The sequence below is a fragment of the Haemorhous mexicanus genome, chromosome 5, assembly GCF_027477595.1.
Source record: "Haemorhous mexicanus isolate bHaeMex1 chromosome 5, bHaeMex1.pri, whole genome shotgun sequence".
NCBI classification, from domain to species: Eukaryota; Metazoa; Chordata; class Aves; order Passeriformes; family Fringillidae; genus Haemorhous; species Haemorhous mexicanus.
Genome location: NC_082345.1, coordinates 11959764 through 11977810, shown reverse-complemented (window position 1 = coordinate 11977810; position 18047 = coordinate 11959764). Strand labels below are relative to the sequence as shown.

Below are 18047 nucleotides of genomic sequence, written 5' to 3'. Positions count from 1 at the left end.
AGCGGGACATGACAATCTCTCGCTTAAGAGGTCTTCAATTCAGCTGGTCTTCCTCTGCCAAAAGCATCTTTCCCTCTCCAGGTATCCAGCAGCAGTCAAAGTAAAGGCAGCCTCTTGAGCCAAGCACCAAGTCCAGAAGAAGGAGCAAGAGGAACACAGGCACAGCTCGCTACTGCACGGGGCTCATGGGGCAGAGGAACCTGTCCTGTTTGTCCTGCCACCAACTTCAGGTATTTTGGCTCTTGGTCTCCATCTCCAACCAAACACATTGCCAGTTAAAGCCTCCCAGTCCCCACATCCCTGGAAGCTCATGAAAGGACAGGGAAGCTCTCACATTACACAGGTGAAAAATTCTTGTGAAGGAAATAATTCACAAATTTAAAAGAACAAAACCAAAACGTGTTTCTGTTTAATGTAGGTTTGATTAATTCTCACTCTGCTCCTTGGGACTCAGCCTCAAGCCAAGCTACACTTTGCTCTACAGTGTTTGAGTTTGCATGCTACTTTTTTGCACCCTCACTGATGAAGAAGCAGGTGTGGGTTGCTACACTTTTTGCTGCCTTGCTTGACTACAAAAATCGTCTGAGAACAGAAGCTCTTTGTGAGAGAAGGCTTTTAAACATTCTCAATAAAAGCAGCCGAATAACATTCTTCACTGTTCCTTACTTTCAGGAAACAGATAATTAGACAGATGGTGAAAAAATCCTACTTGGTGCATCATTCCTTTCATCTGTTAACAACAGTAAGAAATCTTCCAGAAACTGGTAAAAACAATGATGAATAATTCCCTGCCTAATCTTGAACTAACCTTGTCCTGCCAACACTGGAATCTGAGTGCTCAGAAAAATCTCAGGTTTGGACCTGTCAGTTTCATGGGCTGAGACTAAAGCATGTGATGATATAAAATTCTGACAAATGCATTCAGAAAGCTGAGATTGTTGCAGATTCATAAGGACAACTGTAACATAAATCAGTGACCCTGTCTCAAGACCTTTATACTTTAAATATGTAGAGATGTACCTAAAGTGACAGGTAAGACTCCAGACAAACAATTTTCTGGACAATTCTACCATTCAGGCTGCTTCATCCTTTGGTCTTTGTTACTGGACAAAAAGACTGTGTCAGCATTTCTCAGTCTGTGGCCCATGTATCTGTGATGTTCCATGAGATATCAGATGCTTCTTTCCCCCCACTCCCACATTTTTCTCCTCATGAGAAAAAACTCAGCTCTTTGATTTATTTACTGCAACACACCCTAGGAGAATGTCTTGTTTAGACTCTCTGCAGTTTTACACTTGTCCTCTGAGTGGGTGTTACTTGCATGGCACTACTCAAAGGCAGCTCTGACACTGATGGCACTAGGTAAGAAATATAACCTACTACAGGGTACTGCTCAGCTTCCCAGAATAAACATTTACTCCAGCAGAAACTACTTTTATGGGTTTTAGCTTTCATATTTTCTACTTATGCTTTTTGTGTATAACATATTATAAAACCAAGAATTAACAAAATTACCACCAGACAAGACTGTGCCCAGTTGAAATCAAAGGGTCTTGCTCAGGTGCAGAAGACAAGAAATTATTAGCTGTTCGCTCAGGAGAAGAAAGCTATCACACCTTTGAAATGTCATCCCAGTTTGCATTTTCCTTCTACGCCTCATTCGAAGCAGATGCTACATTTTGGCAGGAAATTAAGAGCAAAACCTTCCTGCACAGATTAATTTCATGACTCAATTTGTATAAAATAAGCCTTCTGTGAGTTGAACACCACCCTTTGGAAAAACCTGACTGGATGCTCCAGGGTGAGAAGAGGGGTGCTGTGGAGGCTCCTGCACACTGCCAGCCGCTCCCTCGCTGGCCCTCACACATCTGACTGCTCTATCCCGTGGGATTTGTGTCTTCCAGGGGGGGACTACCAATGCCACCACCAGGCTAAGCTCCACCCAGGCACAGGGGGGCAGCCTCTGTGGATGCCAGTGGGACTGCACCCACTATACCACAGCAGGACTTCCCACACTGCATCTGAAACCACTTTGGGCTGCTGCGGGCAGAATGTCATCTCCTGCCACCCGTGACCCAGGAGGAGACATTTTGCTTTTCAAGGAGGTGCCCAAATTAAATTGCATCTGCAGTGCTGGGAGGGTCCCCTGCTCTGCTAACCACTCAGCACCACATGCACCCAAGGAAAAAATGTTTACCTGGTATGGCCACGGTTAACCTTTTTTCCTTGCTGAGACGGTGCCCATGGATGAATTCACTCATGGAAGGGGGGCCCCTCAGAAGATATGATTCTGTGGAGGCGGGATGAGGGGGGGCTCTTAATAATTTCTGGAGGTAGGTCCCTGAAGTCCTGGGATGGCTCTGATCACAAAGGGAAGGTGAGAATAGTCTTGCAGGAGATCCAAGAAAAATACATATGGAAACAAAAGAGTTTTACTTTAATTACCTTTCAAAGCCTCACGAATGACAATATCATCTTAACTTGCTTAACAGGTAAAAATCAACTACAGTTGACACCCCGTGTCATTTCCAGAGCAGGACACCTTGCCTGCATTGGAAATCCTCCTTCACCTTAGGGAAGGAGGACATGAGGTTGGGTTGTATTTCAGCATCCTCAAGCCAGCTTGTACAAGGTTTCCTGATTGTTCTCTTGGTTTTGCATTGTGATTAGAGCATACAAGAAAAGGGGATGATTATCTAGGACTTCTCTACAGAGTCCTCTTTATCTTCAAAACCATGGAGATGCCCACACCTAGAGAGTTTTGGCAGGGGCAGGCACAAGACATGACTTCACTGCTTGAACAGCAAAATATTTGCATTAGGTTATGAATGGCAGCCATCCCTTTGAAAAGGTTTCTTGCTCCCATGTAGAAAAATTGATCTGAGTGAACACATTCATATTCTTTTCACACTGATAAAGAACAAGCGAGCACCAGAGCTTAACAAAGAAATGCAGCTTCTTTCATGTTAAGCACTAAAATGCTCATAGAGCACAATCCTTCTTTTATTTCAGATGCTCATTATGGAAAACCATAGGGAAAACTTAAAGAAAACTTGGTAAAGAAAATACAGTCACACTTAATATTAAAGACATACAAGATGCACCAAGACACTGACAGAATATAGTTCAAAACACTGCATTCAGAAGGAGGAAATAACAGTGAGTAGGTGGATCAGAACCACATGTTGCCAGCCTTTGAATTTCATACTCATATTCTCCCCACCTCCTTCTCCCCAGTCAAAGGACGGAAAGAAAAAAATAAAAGTAAAAAAAGGAATCATTATGCTTATAATTCAGTGAACGACTTTAATGCAAGTCTGGCTACTGCACTGTACTGTAAAGATCACTGCATGCATACCTTTTCCTCTGAGTGCCACTGCTGACCAGTAAGTTTGGTTGCTGTGGGCCCTGACTATGCAGGAGGAAAGTGTCTATGCTTGGCACGGTGGCTGATGCCTCCTCACTTACTTTAGGGCTGCCGATCTTGCTCTTTCCCAGCTTGCCTTTGCTGCGGCGCGACTGCTCGTGGTCGAACTCTAAATCCTCCAGTCGCTGGGTCAGGGCAAGCTTTTGCTGGATAGCCATGCGCAGCAGAGAGTTCAGGGTCTTCTTCTCATCCTCCGCAGCCGCCAGCTGCCTCTGCATCTCATCCAGCTGTGTGACATACTCATCACACCTGCAGAGACACAGGCAGAGATCTGGGGAAATGGCCCAAGAACCAACTCTACCAGTGAGCACGTTACCAGACTTCTGTTACAGAGCCAGACTCAGATCCCAGCTTTTGCTGCCCCTAATCCTGGCAGCAGGCAGCCTGAATTCTTCTGTTCCCACTCTGAATCAAGGATCTGAACGTCAACACTTCCCATTCAGCAATGCAACCTGTGCTTATAATAACATAGTCTATGACAATGTAACATGTTTCTGATGCAGATAAAAATCCCAGGTATGGGATTATTTCCAGTTCAGACCACAAATAACAATTTTGGGTGCTCCTTCTACCAGTAAGTAACCATAGACAAGAATGCTACCAATTAGAAAATACTATCTTCCACAGGCAGTAATATCCACTTCAAGAGAGTATTACAAAAAAGACTGCAAGTAGTTTGAACACTTGACACATCAGATTTTGTGAAATGAGAAACCTTCCGTTATTTACCCTTGTTAACCACTTACTACCAGGATTACCATTAGTTACCATTGATTAAAAGGATACTGTTAGGAAACCCCACACCTGGAAGATATTTCACATTTACTGTTGAATCTCTTGGAGGTGTGTTCATCGCTACTCCATTTTAATCCTCAGCCTTTTTTACCCACATGAAAAATTATCTTTTCATTTGCTTTAGATCTCTGAAAACTAAAACCACCTTTCTTATGATTTTGCTCGATTTAAGACCAAGTTTGATTTATTTTTGCTTTTAGCAAAACTTCCCAAAGTTAACAGGAAAAGCAAGGCATTTCAAAATTGTCTTGAAACACTTTTTGAAGTGAAATAGCTTCAGCTTTATAGCAATAGACCATCTAATCAGTAAGACCAAAGAGCTATAAAAATAAATGTATCCCAGCAGTGAGATGCTTCACAGACAGCAGTACTGCCTGACCATCAGACATTTGTGGAAACACCCAAGGATTTTTCATGTTGAATGATGCAGCTTTCACCAGATCTCCTTCCCACAAGATCTGGGTGAATCTAAGTAGCTTTGCTGTGTAATTGCAATTGTGTAATGGATGAGGATGTAATTTTATCAGTATCACTTACAGAAAGCAAGCATAGAAAACTATTTTAGTCTTCCTTATCAAAACGTGTGATGCAATAAACCCTTGAATTATTGTGAACTAAGGGATGAAAGTAATTTCTCTGAAATTTTAGTCTTCCCCTTGGGAAAGAGAAACAAAGTATACTTGAAAATGTGTAGTTAGTTATTCTTCACACACAAATACTTACATATATATTGCACTTCCCTTTTGAACAATTCAGGCACTGCAAGCAAAATTACTGTGCCAGATACAGCTTCCTCTACAGTTTCAGTATTATCTTTCTTCTACAGGACCTTAATAAGCATGATTGCTGCTATCCAAGCCTTGAGGAAAAGAGGTACTTATGAAATTCCAGTTGGCTGAAAGCCAACTTGCACACCTATTTCTGCTCCAAACTGTGAGACGTATGTCGATGCTTAAGTCAGTTTCCTCGACAGAGACATGAAAACAGCATTCTAAATATTATAGTAATTCCTATTTCAAATTAATTTACTTTAATGTCTATGTTATCAGAGTTTTAAAGCCTCATTCTTGTAACCAGATGGGGCTTGTATCATTGTCCTTTATTCTCTCCTGCCTTCCTCTTTGTCCAAGAGACCTTATTTGTTTCCAAACACGTTTGCTGTTGAGAATTTTTAGATGTAACAACTGCAGCAACACCTGTGGCACACTGCCCCTAAAGGAATGAATTGCCTTCCATTAATATGCCAATATATCAATTTTGGGTTTGGAAAAAGTTTTTCTGATTTTTCTTAGGCATTAGAAGGTGGGTTTGGTATTTGCACATCTGATTTGTAAAACATCCCAAATGAACAGTTAAGAAATATGTGCCATGAAGGTGGATATTACTAATGCAGTCTTAGATGAACTTGCTATAAACTATATCAAGCTGTCTTGAGAAAACTGCATATACTAGATGCTATTAGCTGGTCTCATACTTGAGACAACACCAATCTCATGAATATATTTTCCAGCTGTTCTGATTAATTACATGTCCTCATGTCCTTCCTAGAAGTGCCCCAATAAGAGCAAGCCCGCTTTTTTTTTTTTTTTTTTGAGAAAGTTTAAAAGAAAGGTTAAGCCTAAATCATGCAAGTAAAGGCTTCAATTAACTTTAGAAACTGCTGAATTAACAGCCTCAGATCTCCTGGAATTTTGCAGCAGAGAAGGTTATTCTGTTTAGTGGGAGGTAATGACTGCCTGCAGCCATAGCATTTCCCTTCACTGAGATAGTCCCAGTCATGTGCAAGTGTGGGATAAAAGGAGAAGTGTTTCCAATTAAAAAATAAAAAAGCATTGCACACATCTATATTGCCCTTCACCCACACATTTAAAAAACATTCATCAAGCCTCACAGAAGGAAGAAAAAGGTTAAGGATCTCCTAAGAGAAAAAGATAAAGAGCTCCTAGGAAAGATGACTTCTGGCATGGCAGAGACCATTGCAGGGCTCCAGGATACTCCAGGGGTCTGAATGGGTGTTTCAGGAGGGCTCAAACAGAGATAGCAAAAGTTAGGTTATGTCCTCCTGAGCCAGAACTCTTCCCCAATTTCCCTCTTGCCCCAGGACAAGTTGTAAGCTGCAAGTGACTGTTAAATAAACAGCACCGTTTCCTTGCTGTCTGCTGGTGTACTCAGAGCAAAAGGCAAGGTTTCACCTATTTTTCATTTCTCTCATCTCAGAAAGGAAGCAGACAGACACATAAGCCCACTTATTTTTTATGAACTGATCCAAGAAGCTTATATAGGATTTTAAGGGATTTCTGGTTCCATCTATCCCTCTCGTCTAGGAACATAAACCAAATACCAAATCAGGCTTATGTGTAATTTAGATAACATAAATCATAGCAGAGCTTCAGCTAAAACCCAGTGACACTGACAGTGACAGGTCCTTGCTCTAACTAGATAATCATAATTCTCTTCTGTTCAAAAATGTTTTCTCAGCTCCAGGATCTGTTCAATCTTCCTACTCAGTCTCTTCAGCACACATTTTTCTTTTAAAATTATCATAAGAAAATATTTTGATGGATAAAGAATAAAATCCATGCACGCAGTGTCAGGACTATGGCAATATTTCCTGCTCTCTCCTGTTACACACCTCTGTTTAGGCTGGGAAAGCAGGCAGTGTAGGGACTCAGTGAAGTTTGCTTCCTGAACAGCTTGAGGATCCTATTTAAAAGTAATTCCTTCTCTCCTTCAGCTCAGGACTTTCTCTCTCAGGACCACACCTACTCTAGATTGGAAAACTAATGTTTTAAATAATTATTTATTGTTCCTCTGGATGAGTGCTGCTCACTGCTTCACAAACACACACCACTATTACCCTGGGTCAGAACTCAGGGTGAGAGTGAGGGGAAACAACAGGAGGGGCAGGAAAGGCTTCTTTGGGAATTCCTCATTTTCTCTGGGAATACCAGAAGCAGCCCATGACAAAATAAGCAGGTTAAAGGCTGCACATGGCACTGGCATCTAACAGAAACTTCAGCTCTGTTTTGCCAACCCCTTCAATCCCTCAAAAGTGGTTTTATATGCTGTAGTTTTCTTTTTCTAAGAGAAGTGTTCCAGGAAATATTCTTGACGGGTCTGAAGCACATAAATCTCAGAAAGGGATCACAAGACTAATGAAAAGGGAAGGAGGAAGCTGTAGAGATCAGAATCTCAGAGATTTTTTTGGGTCAAATAAGCTGCTCTAGAAGGAAAAAGGGCAAAAGTAGAGGGACAAGCAGGACAGAAAGACTTTTGAGACAAAGAACTGAAAAAAGAGCTTAAGGAATTAAGGATGAATAGGGAAAACAGAAAAAGAAGGTTCCTGCTTTCTGCACAGAGGGGCTTTGGAGGAAAGTGTCAACTTAGCTGTTCAGACCAGAAACAGAAGTGCTGTGCTCTCCTTATGACGTGTGCTATGACCTTTATCTGGTGTATTTGAGGAAGGAAACACACAGCTCCATACAGCACCAGATGAACATCCACTAGGGGACCAAAATGATGCTTTATGGAAAGAGAAAGGATATTGTTCTATCAAACAGTATCAGCAACCATTTTCAGATCTATAATACAATTCTACTATCAGAAGGATGATCTCCCTATGGTACAAATCCAGGAGTAAGTACCATGTGATGCACTATAACCATGGAAACCACTGTTTTATTCAACTAAAGACTAAACAATTGCTTTTTTATGCTGAGGGTTGCTACTGCATCTAATGTTACTGCACAAAAATCTTACAGCCTTGTATTTTCAAACAGATTTCTCCTCTTCAAAAGACTTGTAGAGTATATCAACTCTCTGTCATTTAAACAAATGCTCTTCCAAATGGACTATTTGGAATGAGTCAATGATTTGACCATTTAGGAAGATTGATTTAATTATAAAGACCATTAAACTCCATGCTAGGGAAGAAAAATGAATGTTTTACAACAGAAAAATCTATAGGAGTATAATGATGTGGAAGACCTTGTAGTGAATAATTTTTTATAACTGTGCTCAAAGAATACTAGGCAAAACTTAGGATATCAAGGGCAGGGATATGTCCCATAGGCCATACATTGAGTGTTTAATCACTACTATATGGAGTTTACCAACAGCAGTAAATTCTTTGGGATTTATCGCTACTAACATTAGAAATTTTTAAACTAAAAATGTGTAACACAGCAGGTCACACAGACTCCTTTAATAGCTCATAGAAGAGGAAGAGAAGTTTCTTTACATCCTACACACAAGACATCTAGAAAAGATACCTGGATGAGTGGCATCACTGAAACCTAATTCTTGTGGAGGGGATGCTGCTTGCCTCCCATCAGCTCCAGGATATGCCTCGAACCCAACTGAAGCCTGCACTCAGGATGCCCAAATTGGGTAAGGAGCATTCAGTACACCAACAATCTAACATTCCCTTTAACTTCTAAAGCTTTGCAAACTACTTTTATCTCACATGTTGATGATTTATGGCCCATTCAAGACCCTTGTTTTGCTTTATGCTCACGATGCCACTCCTCTGCTCTGGAGTTACCTGCCTTCCATGAGCTCTTACAGAGTTAGAACATTTCTGTGTCTCCTAGAGTAAGGAGCTTGCACAGAAAGGTCAACACATGCATTTCCAACACACACACACACACACACCTCTCCTTTGTGGAAGAAAACCTTTAGATGCCAATGAAATCAATCAGGCTACCTTGGTTCACACCACCTGCTGAGCTGGGTCTTCGTTTCCATTATGTCGCTACACGCGCTCCTCTGACGAAGGACCTATGATGAATTTGCACACAGCACCAATGTCACGACATAGAAATGCCCCTTTTCTCCTTCCTTCCCACTTCTCCCAGCTGCTGCTGCCACTGTCACTAAGCCAAAAAGCACCTTAGAAGGCTGGAAGTGGTGAGATGTCACTGCCAGCAGCACTGATGAGATGGTGGCAGAAGGCACAAAGATGTCTTATCATTTATGGACTAAAGCACAAACAAGAAGTCTGTACTGTGTTTGACCAGAAGGGGGGGGGGAGAAAGTCTTTGTGTATTTCCAAAACAAGAACTTATTGATGAAAATGCTGAAGCTTTTAAAAAAAAAAAAAAAAGATTTTTAGGTAACCTTTTAAAAAGCAGCTAAGATGAAAAGACACAGGCTTAAGCTGTGCCAGGGGAGGTCTAGGTGGTCATTAGGAAGAATTTCTTCACAAAAGGGCTATTAGATATTGGAGTGAATTGCCAGGGAGGTGGTGGAGCCACATCCCTGGGGGTGTTTAAGGAAAGCCTGGACTTGACTCAGTGCCATGATCTAGATCACAAGGTGTGTTGGGTCATGGGCTGGACTCATTCTCAGAAGTATTTTCCAACCTAGTTGATTCCATGTAAAACCAAAAGCTCTTCTGAAGAAGATGTGGGAGAAGGAAAGATGAAAGTTGATTAATTACTGTCCTGCCAGCAGGAACTATGTTACAGAAGATAAGTGAAGCTTTTATCCTGTGAAGGAGAAGATAATAAATTGAATATCACAGTGGAAGAAAATAAGAATTTATGCTGGAGTGGGAAATTACAGTGGCCTTACAATTATTAGCACTGGATTATAGCATAGGCTGGTTGATTAAATAGATTTTACTACTGGTAAGTAATAAATCTCACTGTAATGAAAATGTGGGGTTCTGAAGATCATCATTAACCATACGATAGCTTTACATGACAGAATCACTGCGTACTTCTGAATGGGAAAATCAGCCACATAAATCCACTATTTGATTTCCACTTTAAAAAACCCTATAAATGCAAATATTCTGTAGCTATATACGCTCATTTATAACACTTTACTCAAGGTTGTATTGACACTGCTATTCTTCAGCTTTATTTTCCAAGACACACATCTCAGCAGCACTTGAAAGCCTGCAAGTTTTGCACAGTGTGCATTCTAGGACTCATTCACCTTCATCCAAGAAACCCCTGACCATGCAGAAAATAATTTCTCTATCCTCCTAAGCACCCAACAGACACAGCTAAGTGTGTCTTAGCACACACATGTTTACAGTGCTGGGCCAGATGGTGACACCTTTCCCTTACCTGGTTGCAAACATTGCTCTCAAGGATGAGAAGGTTGCTGCATCTTCCTTCAGAGCCTTTAGTTCATTCCGTAGCTTGGTCATGGTCTCAGTCACCATTGCTTTTTCATTTTCATATTTGTTCTTCAAATTGGCCAGTGCCACTTCAGCTGTCTAAAATCACAAACAAGGATAGGTGCTTATGAGACAGAGATCTGAGAACAGCTAAAATCCCATGCCTGATTTTGAATTTGATGTCCTTCATTCACACTGTAAAAGAAATTAAACCTGATCTTCACTGGACTGCACACTTTAACTTCTGCTTTTAAGTTGCACTCCATGAAAGCAGGAAAAGGAGAAAGCAGCTGAAAGGACAAAGCCCATTTCAATGGCAACTGGCAACAACTCAGCACCTCAAGTATCTCTGCAAAACTGTGCAGCTGTATGTGGAGTAAAGTTACTACAGGAGCTGCTACCACCTTGTTTGACCTGCAATAAACAACCAAGTGTGTCCCCTGGCACTTTGCAAACAGGACACAGAGCACATGAGGCTCAGCCTCTGCAGCCATGTTGTCAATCACCGTGTTTGGCCTCAAGCCTCCTGCTGGCTGAGGCTTTCCTTGGGCACAGGGATGGCCAGGACCTGGCAGCCTGATTTATGCCTGAAAACTGGCAATGTTCACTGCTGTGCCAACCGGCATTATTTTAGCAGTTTTAACCACTAAAAAAAAAAAGTGTAAATTACAGTTTTCATTTGACATGAAAGAAAATCTTTGCATTTGTCTGATTCCTAAATTTTTGCTGCACCCTTCTTTCTGTTTTCAATTTCATCCATTAAATTTCTTTCATTTATTATTGTACTGTTTTTGTTACATTTGTCTTATATCAGCAAGACTTGAACATTCTGCATTACTTATGAATTTATTATCATTTTGAAATTATTCAAAATACATAGTTTTAGAGAGGCTTTATACCTGCTGCTGCTTGAGACATTTAAAAATATTGCCTTTGAATAAAATGAAGAAAAGTTTGCTTTCTTTTACATTTATTCAGAGGGTGTTATGGTTTTTTTTTCCACTTCATTTAGTGCATAATAAGTTGCACCAATTCACACAGGCAATCAATTTCATCTGTTGATCTTATGGGCTCTTGAGCCACCACCAGGAGAGAGAAGGTTAGAAGAACATTAGGTTGAAGCAACTAGCAAGGGAACAGGACAAAAGATGGCAATGACCAAACAGTTGGAAACCTATTTCAAACCCAGTTTTCTGAAACTCAATACATTTCCCACTAACAATGCCTCTTAACAAAAGCGCACATGAGAATCTCCTATAAATTAAAACTTTATTCATTTGTGTCTTGTTAAATAACAGTGTTAAAATAATTAATTTTTAATTGTATACTCACCAATAATATTTTCTTACTTTCACACCAATTTATATTAAGAGAACAGATTTTTAAAGGGTAGTACAACCACCTATCATTTTAAATAGATGTGTTTTTCCAATCCAGATCTGAAATCATCAGCAATACATGTTAAAATTCTCAATCACTTAGGGATCTATTTAAATCAACTCTGCTTTTTTCAACCTTGCTGATATATGCTTTGGTGCAGTGTAGGATGTTGGACACCAGCCTAGGTCTTGGCAGGATAAAGCAGAAATAATCAGCTTTTTGTCTGTTTTCAGCTGTGACCAAAAACATTGACTCATATATTACAATAATTTACACATCACTGAAACTGTGCACAATGATCAGACAGACCATGATCCCCATGTTTTAGTTTGGATGTCAGGGTAAGTTAATGGATGTGCAACACTAGAGATGAAAATATAGTTTGCTTGGAGAATAAAAGTAACAGAGGAAGGATTGGGTCAAATCTTCAAACATTTTTTCTTCCTATTAAAGTTTCCTATAAAACAACATAGAGAAAACAAAGCATAAGTTTCAAATCCTATGGGAAATACTTCATGTCTCTCCATGCACCAGCCAAGCTGCTGAGGATCTCTCTCCTGAAAGTCTCCTAAGTGAAGAACAAATGGGCACAAGTGCTCTGCTAGAGAAGCAAATAAAACTATAAAAAAAGGTGGGTTTAGTAGCAAAAGAAAGAAGGGGAGCACAAGCTGAGGAAGCTTCTCTTGGAAATTTGGGGAGCCTGAAGAGACAGGAAACTTGCCTGAATCCTGAGAACACCCTTAAGCCTGAATGTGTAATGGAGAGTGAGAAAGGGGATAGAAGAGGAACTCAGCCTCCCTGTATCAGAGACACTTAGATTGTCTGGTCACCTCAGCTGGACTGTCACACTGTGCCAACCTAACAGGGACAAAATGAACTGAAGACACAGCTTCATGTTATTCCTCCTCCATTGCCAGCTCTTGTTGAAATTATTTCTATTTGTTCCCCACCTCAGCCAATCCCCAAAATTGTACCCATTGAGCCATATATGCCTGGTGATGCCTGGTGCCAGTTCCATAGGATTATCTAGATTTAGGTAATCTAGAACAGTGTATACAGAGCGTTCTCTGAAAGGAAGGATGGGATAAATAAAAGCCTTAATCTCCAAGCAGTGGGTGCCACAAGGAAGCAGATGCCAGGACCTGGCATTTTTTTAAAGCTGCAGTTAAAGAAAAAAAAAATTGAATCAGAAAAATCAGAGAATTTTTTTCCACATAAAAATGCAATCTCACAAAACGCAAGTAGATGGGGAACACAAGAAAAAAGATGAATGCACAGGAAAAAAAAAAAGCATGAATATTCTTCAGTGAAGTAAATAATCCAACAAGACAGCAGAGGTGCTCATGACACTCTCTTGTCAGACCAGTCATGCTGAGGAACTGGGCAAGTGAAGTGCCCAAGCTCTCAGCCAGCCACCTGCAGACATGGGATTGATGGCTCACTGTGCATTTACTGTGGAGAAGAAGCCACCTGGAACTGATGGCTCACTGTGCATTTACTGTGGAGAAGAAGTCACCTGGAATTGACAGCAATGCCAGGAGGGAACAGAGAACTCCAAGGCCTGGACTCCAGCAGGGTGTGAAATAGCAGTGGGGAAAAGAGAGCTGGGGAACACACAGAGCTCAGTTCCCTCCCCAGCCCCAAAGCCCAGCCCTGGAGGTGAATAGGTGAGGTCAGCACACACCTGAGCCCAGGACCTCAAGCACTGCCAGAACTAACAGGGTCCTTTCTACCCTCCTTTGTATCCTTACAGAAGAGATGTTTGCCCAAACTCAGCCCAAAGGTTGCCATGCTCATCCTGAAATCTGTGAACAAATCTCATTTTCTAAGGCAGCTTTGTATCCCATTTACTTTTTATCAGCAGTGTGAGAAGCAGACCAGCTAAGATAATTATTAATAAATATTAAATCCTGCACTGATAGGATTTTTATGTCACACGTGGAAGCAGAAAACTAGCCTGTATTTTTAGAGCAGAAGTTGTACATGGTACCTTGTCTTTTCATCAAGCCTCTCTTTCCCAGTAAAAATTCTACTGTGATCTGTCCATATAGCATCAGCATTAGTTTATAGACAAAACTCTGTATGTCTGAGGTTATCAAGGTATTTTTTCTGAAGGACTTTAATGGGTATTGCAGTTATGGAAGCTGCAGACACCATAGTTAAAAGCTAATGCAGACATGAAGTTCCTGCTGACTCCATTCTGTCTCATTGAACTATTTATCTTTGAAAACAACTGATCAGCTTTCCATCAGAACTTCAGGGTATTAAATTCCCTTCATAGGCAACTTTGCTTTCTGATTAGAAATCAAAATCAAACCCATTATTGAACCAGTCCTGAAAGTTACTGCATCATTAATTTGATTTTACTTTCTCATTTATGCTGCTTGTTAATGTTTATTCCAGCAGTCAGGTGCAGACACGGTAATTTGGGCTATGAACAAATGGATACATAAATCAAGACAAGGTAAGCAAGTAAGCCAGCAAGACCTATGTGTCTGGCTTTCTTGAGCTATTGATTTAATAATCCATTTTCATGGACTTAGGTTTGCACCTTCTTACACCAAATCTTGCTCTCTTTCCTGCTAGAGCTTTGTGATAATAAAATAATATTTATAAATAATATTTATTTATAAAATAAAAATGCTTATTTGCAAATTCTACTGACCAACACTACATACCAACAGTGCTTCCCTAGTTAAGGGTGTTTCTTCACTGAAGCACAGTCCAAATACCAGACCCAAGAAGAGTCCCATAAGGGACTCTTTTGCTGCTTAGAAACTTCCTCTTTTGAAGGGGAAGACCTCAAGGGAATAAATTTTAACTTCTCATTTTTTGAACATGAGTCAAAACATGAATTTGGGTTCTGGGATACACTTGCAGCTGGCACATAATGAATGACTCTTCCCCTCTCCAACATTAAATTTCTCCTTCCCTTTATGTTATTATGTCTTTTAGCTTGAAAGTTTGAGGAAGCTGATATCAGGTTTGCATGAACAAGTATTGCAAGTTTCTGTACCCAGTTGTACAGTTACCAATATCTATGCTGTTATCTAATAAATAAAAGATTAGTTAATAGCAGCTCCTTAGTCAGCAAATCTATCTTTTCCATTTCAGTGAGCATGCCTTAGGATAATGCATTATTTCTGACAGCAATAAAAGAGTGAGACTGAGATAGATCTTCTGGTAGCAGCAAAAAATAAATGATAGCTCTATGCTAATGGGAAAAATCTTTAATTCGGAATCACAGAATGTATACCCACATACATCAATTCCATCTAAATTACATTTTAATTACATGGAAAATTTACATATAATTGCTCAGAGCTATTATTTCTTAGCTAGAGATGGTATTTAATTACTTGAGTTAATATTTAACATGTGTTGTATCGAGGGGGGGGAATACTATAAAAGACTCAATATGTGTTGAAATATTGCTGCAATTTAAAAATCCCCAGTACCCTGTGCAGTTACAGATACACCAATCAATTAAACTTGAAATTGTAACTTCAGAATAGTTGACTATTGGGAATTTTAACACTGAAATCCCATCACTGTCAGCAGCTAACAGAGTGCCAAGCTGTTAACCAGGATTCAAGCCCCCATGTGGTGATCACTATACTGTTTTCAGATGGGGAAAGTGCCAGGCTACCTAGAACGAAACCACTGCCACTGCAGCCTTTTAGCATTCAGATTTAATTCTGGGCAAAAGGAGATGCATCAAAGTAAATAAAACTGTTTGCATGTTTAAATTTAGATTTTTTTACAGTGTTTTCAAACCTGGAATCTAATGGATACCAAGTAGGTATACTACACAAAGAAAATTGACAGTACTCTTGAAAAACATAGCAATAAGATGGATTTCTTTTGGGATTTAATATCAAGTGCTGTAATTTTTGGATTCTTTTCATTGGTGAAACATCAAAAATAAAATGGTTGGATGAATTCCTCTTAAGATTTGAAAAATTCCTTGAAATAATTCCTTGAAGATTTTTATTTTCCTAAATAGAAGAGCGTGCCACTGAGAGCCTCTCCAGGGATGTTCTATTTTGTTTTCCAACCAAAAGTTTGTGATAATACCAGCAACATGCCTGGGCAGTAGCTGATCCCTACCTACACCTCTGATGAGTGAATGGTGGCTGCCGAGAAGGCAGAACCGAAATGTTTAAAGAGGAGGCTGGGAGGGGAGGGAACAAAGGCGTGTCCTTGCTGTGAGTGAGTGAGTGGCTAAATAACCTGTGAGTAAAGCCTCTCCACCAAAATACCCCTGGGAAAGCTTGTAATTGACCTGTATAGATAACAGGCTTTCCTGAGTGCTTTAGGAGCCCCTTACCTGCTTGTTGGCTTTCAGCACCGCCCTCAAGGTCGCGATCTGCTCTCGCTTTGTACTCAGGAGCGACTTGAGCTTCAGGATCTCCTCCATTAAGGCCTCCTTGTCCTTGTCGATCATGGGCGCCAGCTCGCGGGCCGCGGCCCGCTGGCGCGACAGCTGCAGCGACCGGTCCACAGCCTTCTGCAAGTGCTTGATTTGGTCCCTTATTATGGCATTGAGGTTGTAGATGTTCATAGGCTCTTTGCGGATGTCACTGGTGTCAGAGACGGGCGAGGAAGGAGGGGCTGTGATGACAGGAGAAATAGAAGGTGTTTTTGTGGGGCTCTGCTCCTTGCCGGGCTCTGCGGCCTCTTTTGTCACCTGCTCGGTCGGGGTCCTGGCTTCCACGGGCGATGCCACCCCCCGCCTGGCAAGTCGTGGGGAAAGGAGACCTCGAGGGTCATCGGGCCCCTTCAGGCTCCCGCTGCGGGTGACTCTGCTCTGCCTGTAATAGTCCAACATGACCCTGTTGGGCGTCTCGTTGTTGCACAGGCAGACGTGGTGGTAGAGCTGAGCCAGCTCCTCGCTAAACGTCACCAGCTCATCCTGGGCAGTGTTAAGGGTATTGTGGTTTTCGTTTGCTATGCTTGTCATCCTTTGTAACTCCTTCTCCATGTGGACCACTTTTTCCTGGCTTTCCTTGGTCGACTTCTCCAGGCTTGTCACCTGCTCGTCATACGTCTGGATTCTGCTCTCATACTTGGCCTTCTCTTCAGTGTAGTTTTCCACATACTTATTATATTTCTCCTTTAAGGCTTTGATTTCTGCTTTAAGGTCTATCACCTCAGTAACAGCTACTTTGTATTTACATTCCAGGATCTCCAAGCCATTGATGTCCACTTCGTAGTCATGTGCCTCCTCGCCGGAATCTCGGCCCTTCTCACAGTCAAGCTCAACTTTCAGCTCCTTGTTGCTCTGCAGGCCCCTCATGGCGTTGACGTGCTCCGTGAGCCTGTGAACGCGCTCGTGCTGCTCTGTCAGGGCTCCCTTGGTGTGCTCCAGCTGCGTCTGAGACTCCTGGAGGTTGGCCAGCAGAATGGCCTTCTCCCGCTCCACCTGCAACACAGCCAGAGTGAGAAACCCAGGATCTCATCCTACCCATGCTGAGCACCAAACTCTGCAGTCCCACTCACCTCTTCCACCCCACCACTGCCTGCAGCTTGAGGGCTTCTGAGAGATTTTAGCCATGTACACCTAAACCACAAAATTAATTTATAGAGCACCGTGTAACTCTCAGAGGTTTAGGAAGTCCCAGCCTCTGTTACAACTTCCAATATCACTAGATCACAACTTTATATGTTGCCCAGTGAAGAATTACCAAGTGCCCAAGCACTGTCTCATCAGCTAGAGTGATGATACAGGATTTATTAGGATATATGTTCCCTGAACACAGAAACTGCATCACTGTCAGCTGTAAGCCATTTCTCAATAGAGTTTGAATTTATATTTCCCTTTAACAGTTCTACCAACCTTTCACAATACCCATTTATATCTTTGAACTGCTGCACACTTCCATTAATGCAAATGCAGTAAAAAACTAGCTGTGCACATTTCCACAGATTGAATAATCTACTGTATGGAAATGTAGCACAGATCACACAGTTAACACTGAGCACAGGCAACTCCCAGGACTGCCCATCCCCAGCACTTATCTGTAAGCAAAATCCATCTACTTAAATGCAAGCCAGAAAAAGTAGGACTTGTAGTGTAACTAACAACCCACTGGTTGTGACCTAGTAAGTTTCCTTCCAAATATCCACATAGAAAAGTGGACATTGAACAACAGAAGATATCATGAAGGACACCTCTAGAAGTTTTAATGCACAGCAATTTTAAAGCAAGTGAACAAGACAAATGTACAAGTTTGATCTGCTCAGGTATTTGCTACTTATCATAACACCCCTGAAAGACTTCCAAGTTCTAAGTGTAATGCTCCAACTATTTCC

The 18047-nt window shown here is 41.2% G+C and overlaps 1 protein-coding gene across 5 annotated transcripts in view; it reads right to left on the bottom strand.

Annotated features, from left to right (window-relative positions):
• BICD1 (BICD cargo adaptor 1) overlaps nucleotides 1–18047 on the bottom strand; it is a 167598-nt gene that overhangs the window by 20128 nt on the left and 129423 nt on the right. For 2 of the 5 annotated variants that reach the window (XM_059845908.1, XM_059845910.1), the window contains exons 5-7: nucleotides 16063–17157; nucleotides 10300–10451; nucleotides 3469–3676 (exon numbers count right to left, since the gene is read on the bottom strand). In XM_059845908.1, the coding sequence (XP_059701891.1) occupies nucleotides 3469–3676; nucleotides 10300–10451; nucleotides 16063–17157 (1455 nt within the window). Of the gene's footprint in view, nucleotides 1–2028; nucleotides 2038–2197; nucleotides 2389–3358; nucleotides 3677–10299; nucleotides 10452–16062; nucleotides 17158–18047 lie in introns of those variants that run through there. The other 3 variants (XM_059845911.1, XM_059845907.1, XM_059845909.1) reach the window with 3 other exon arrangements.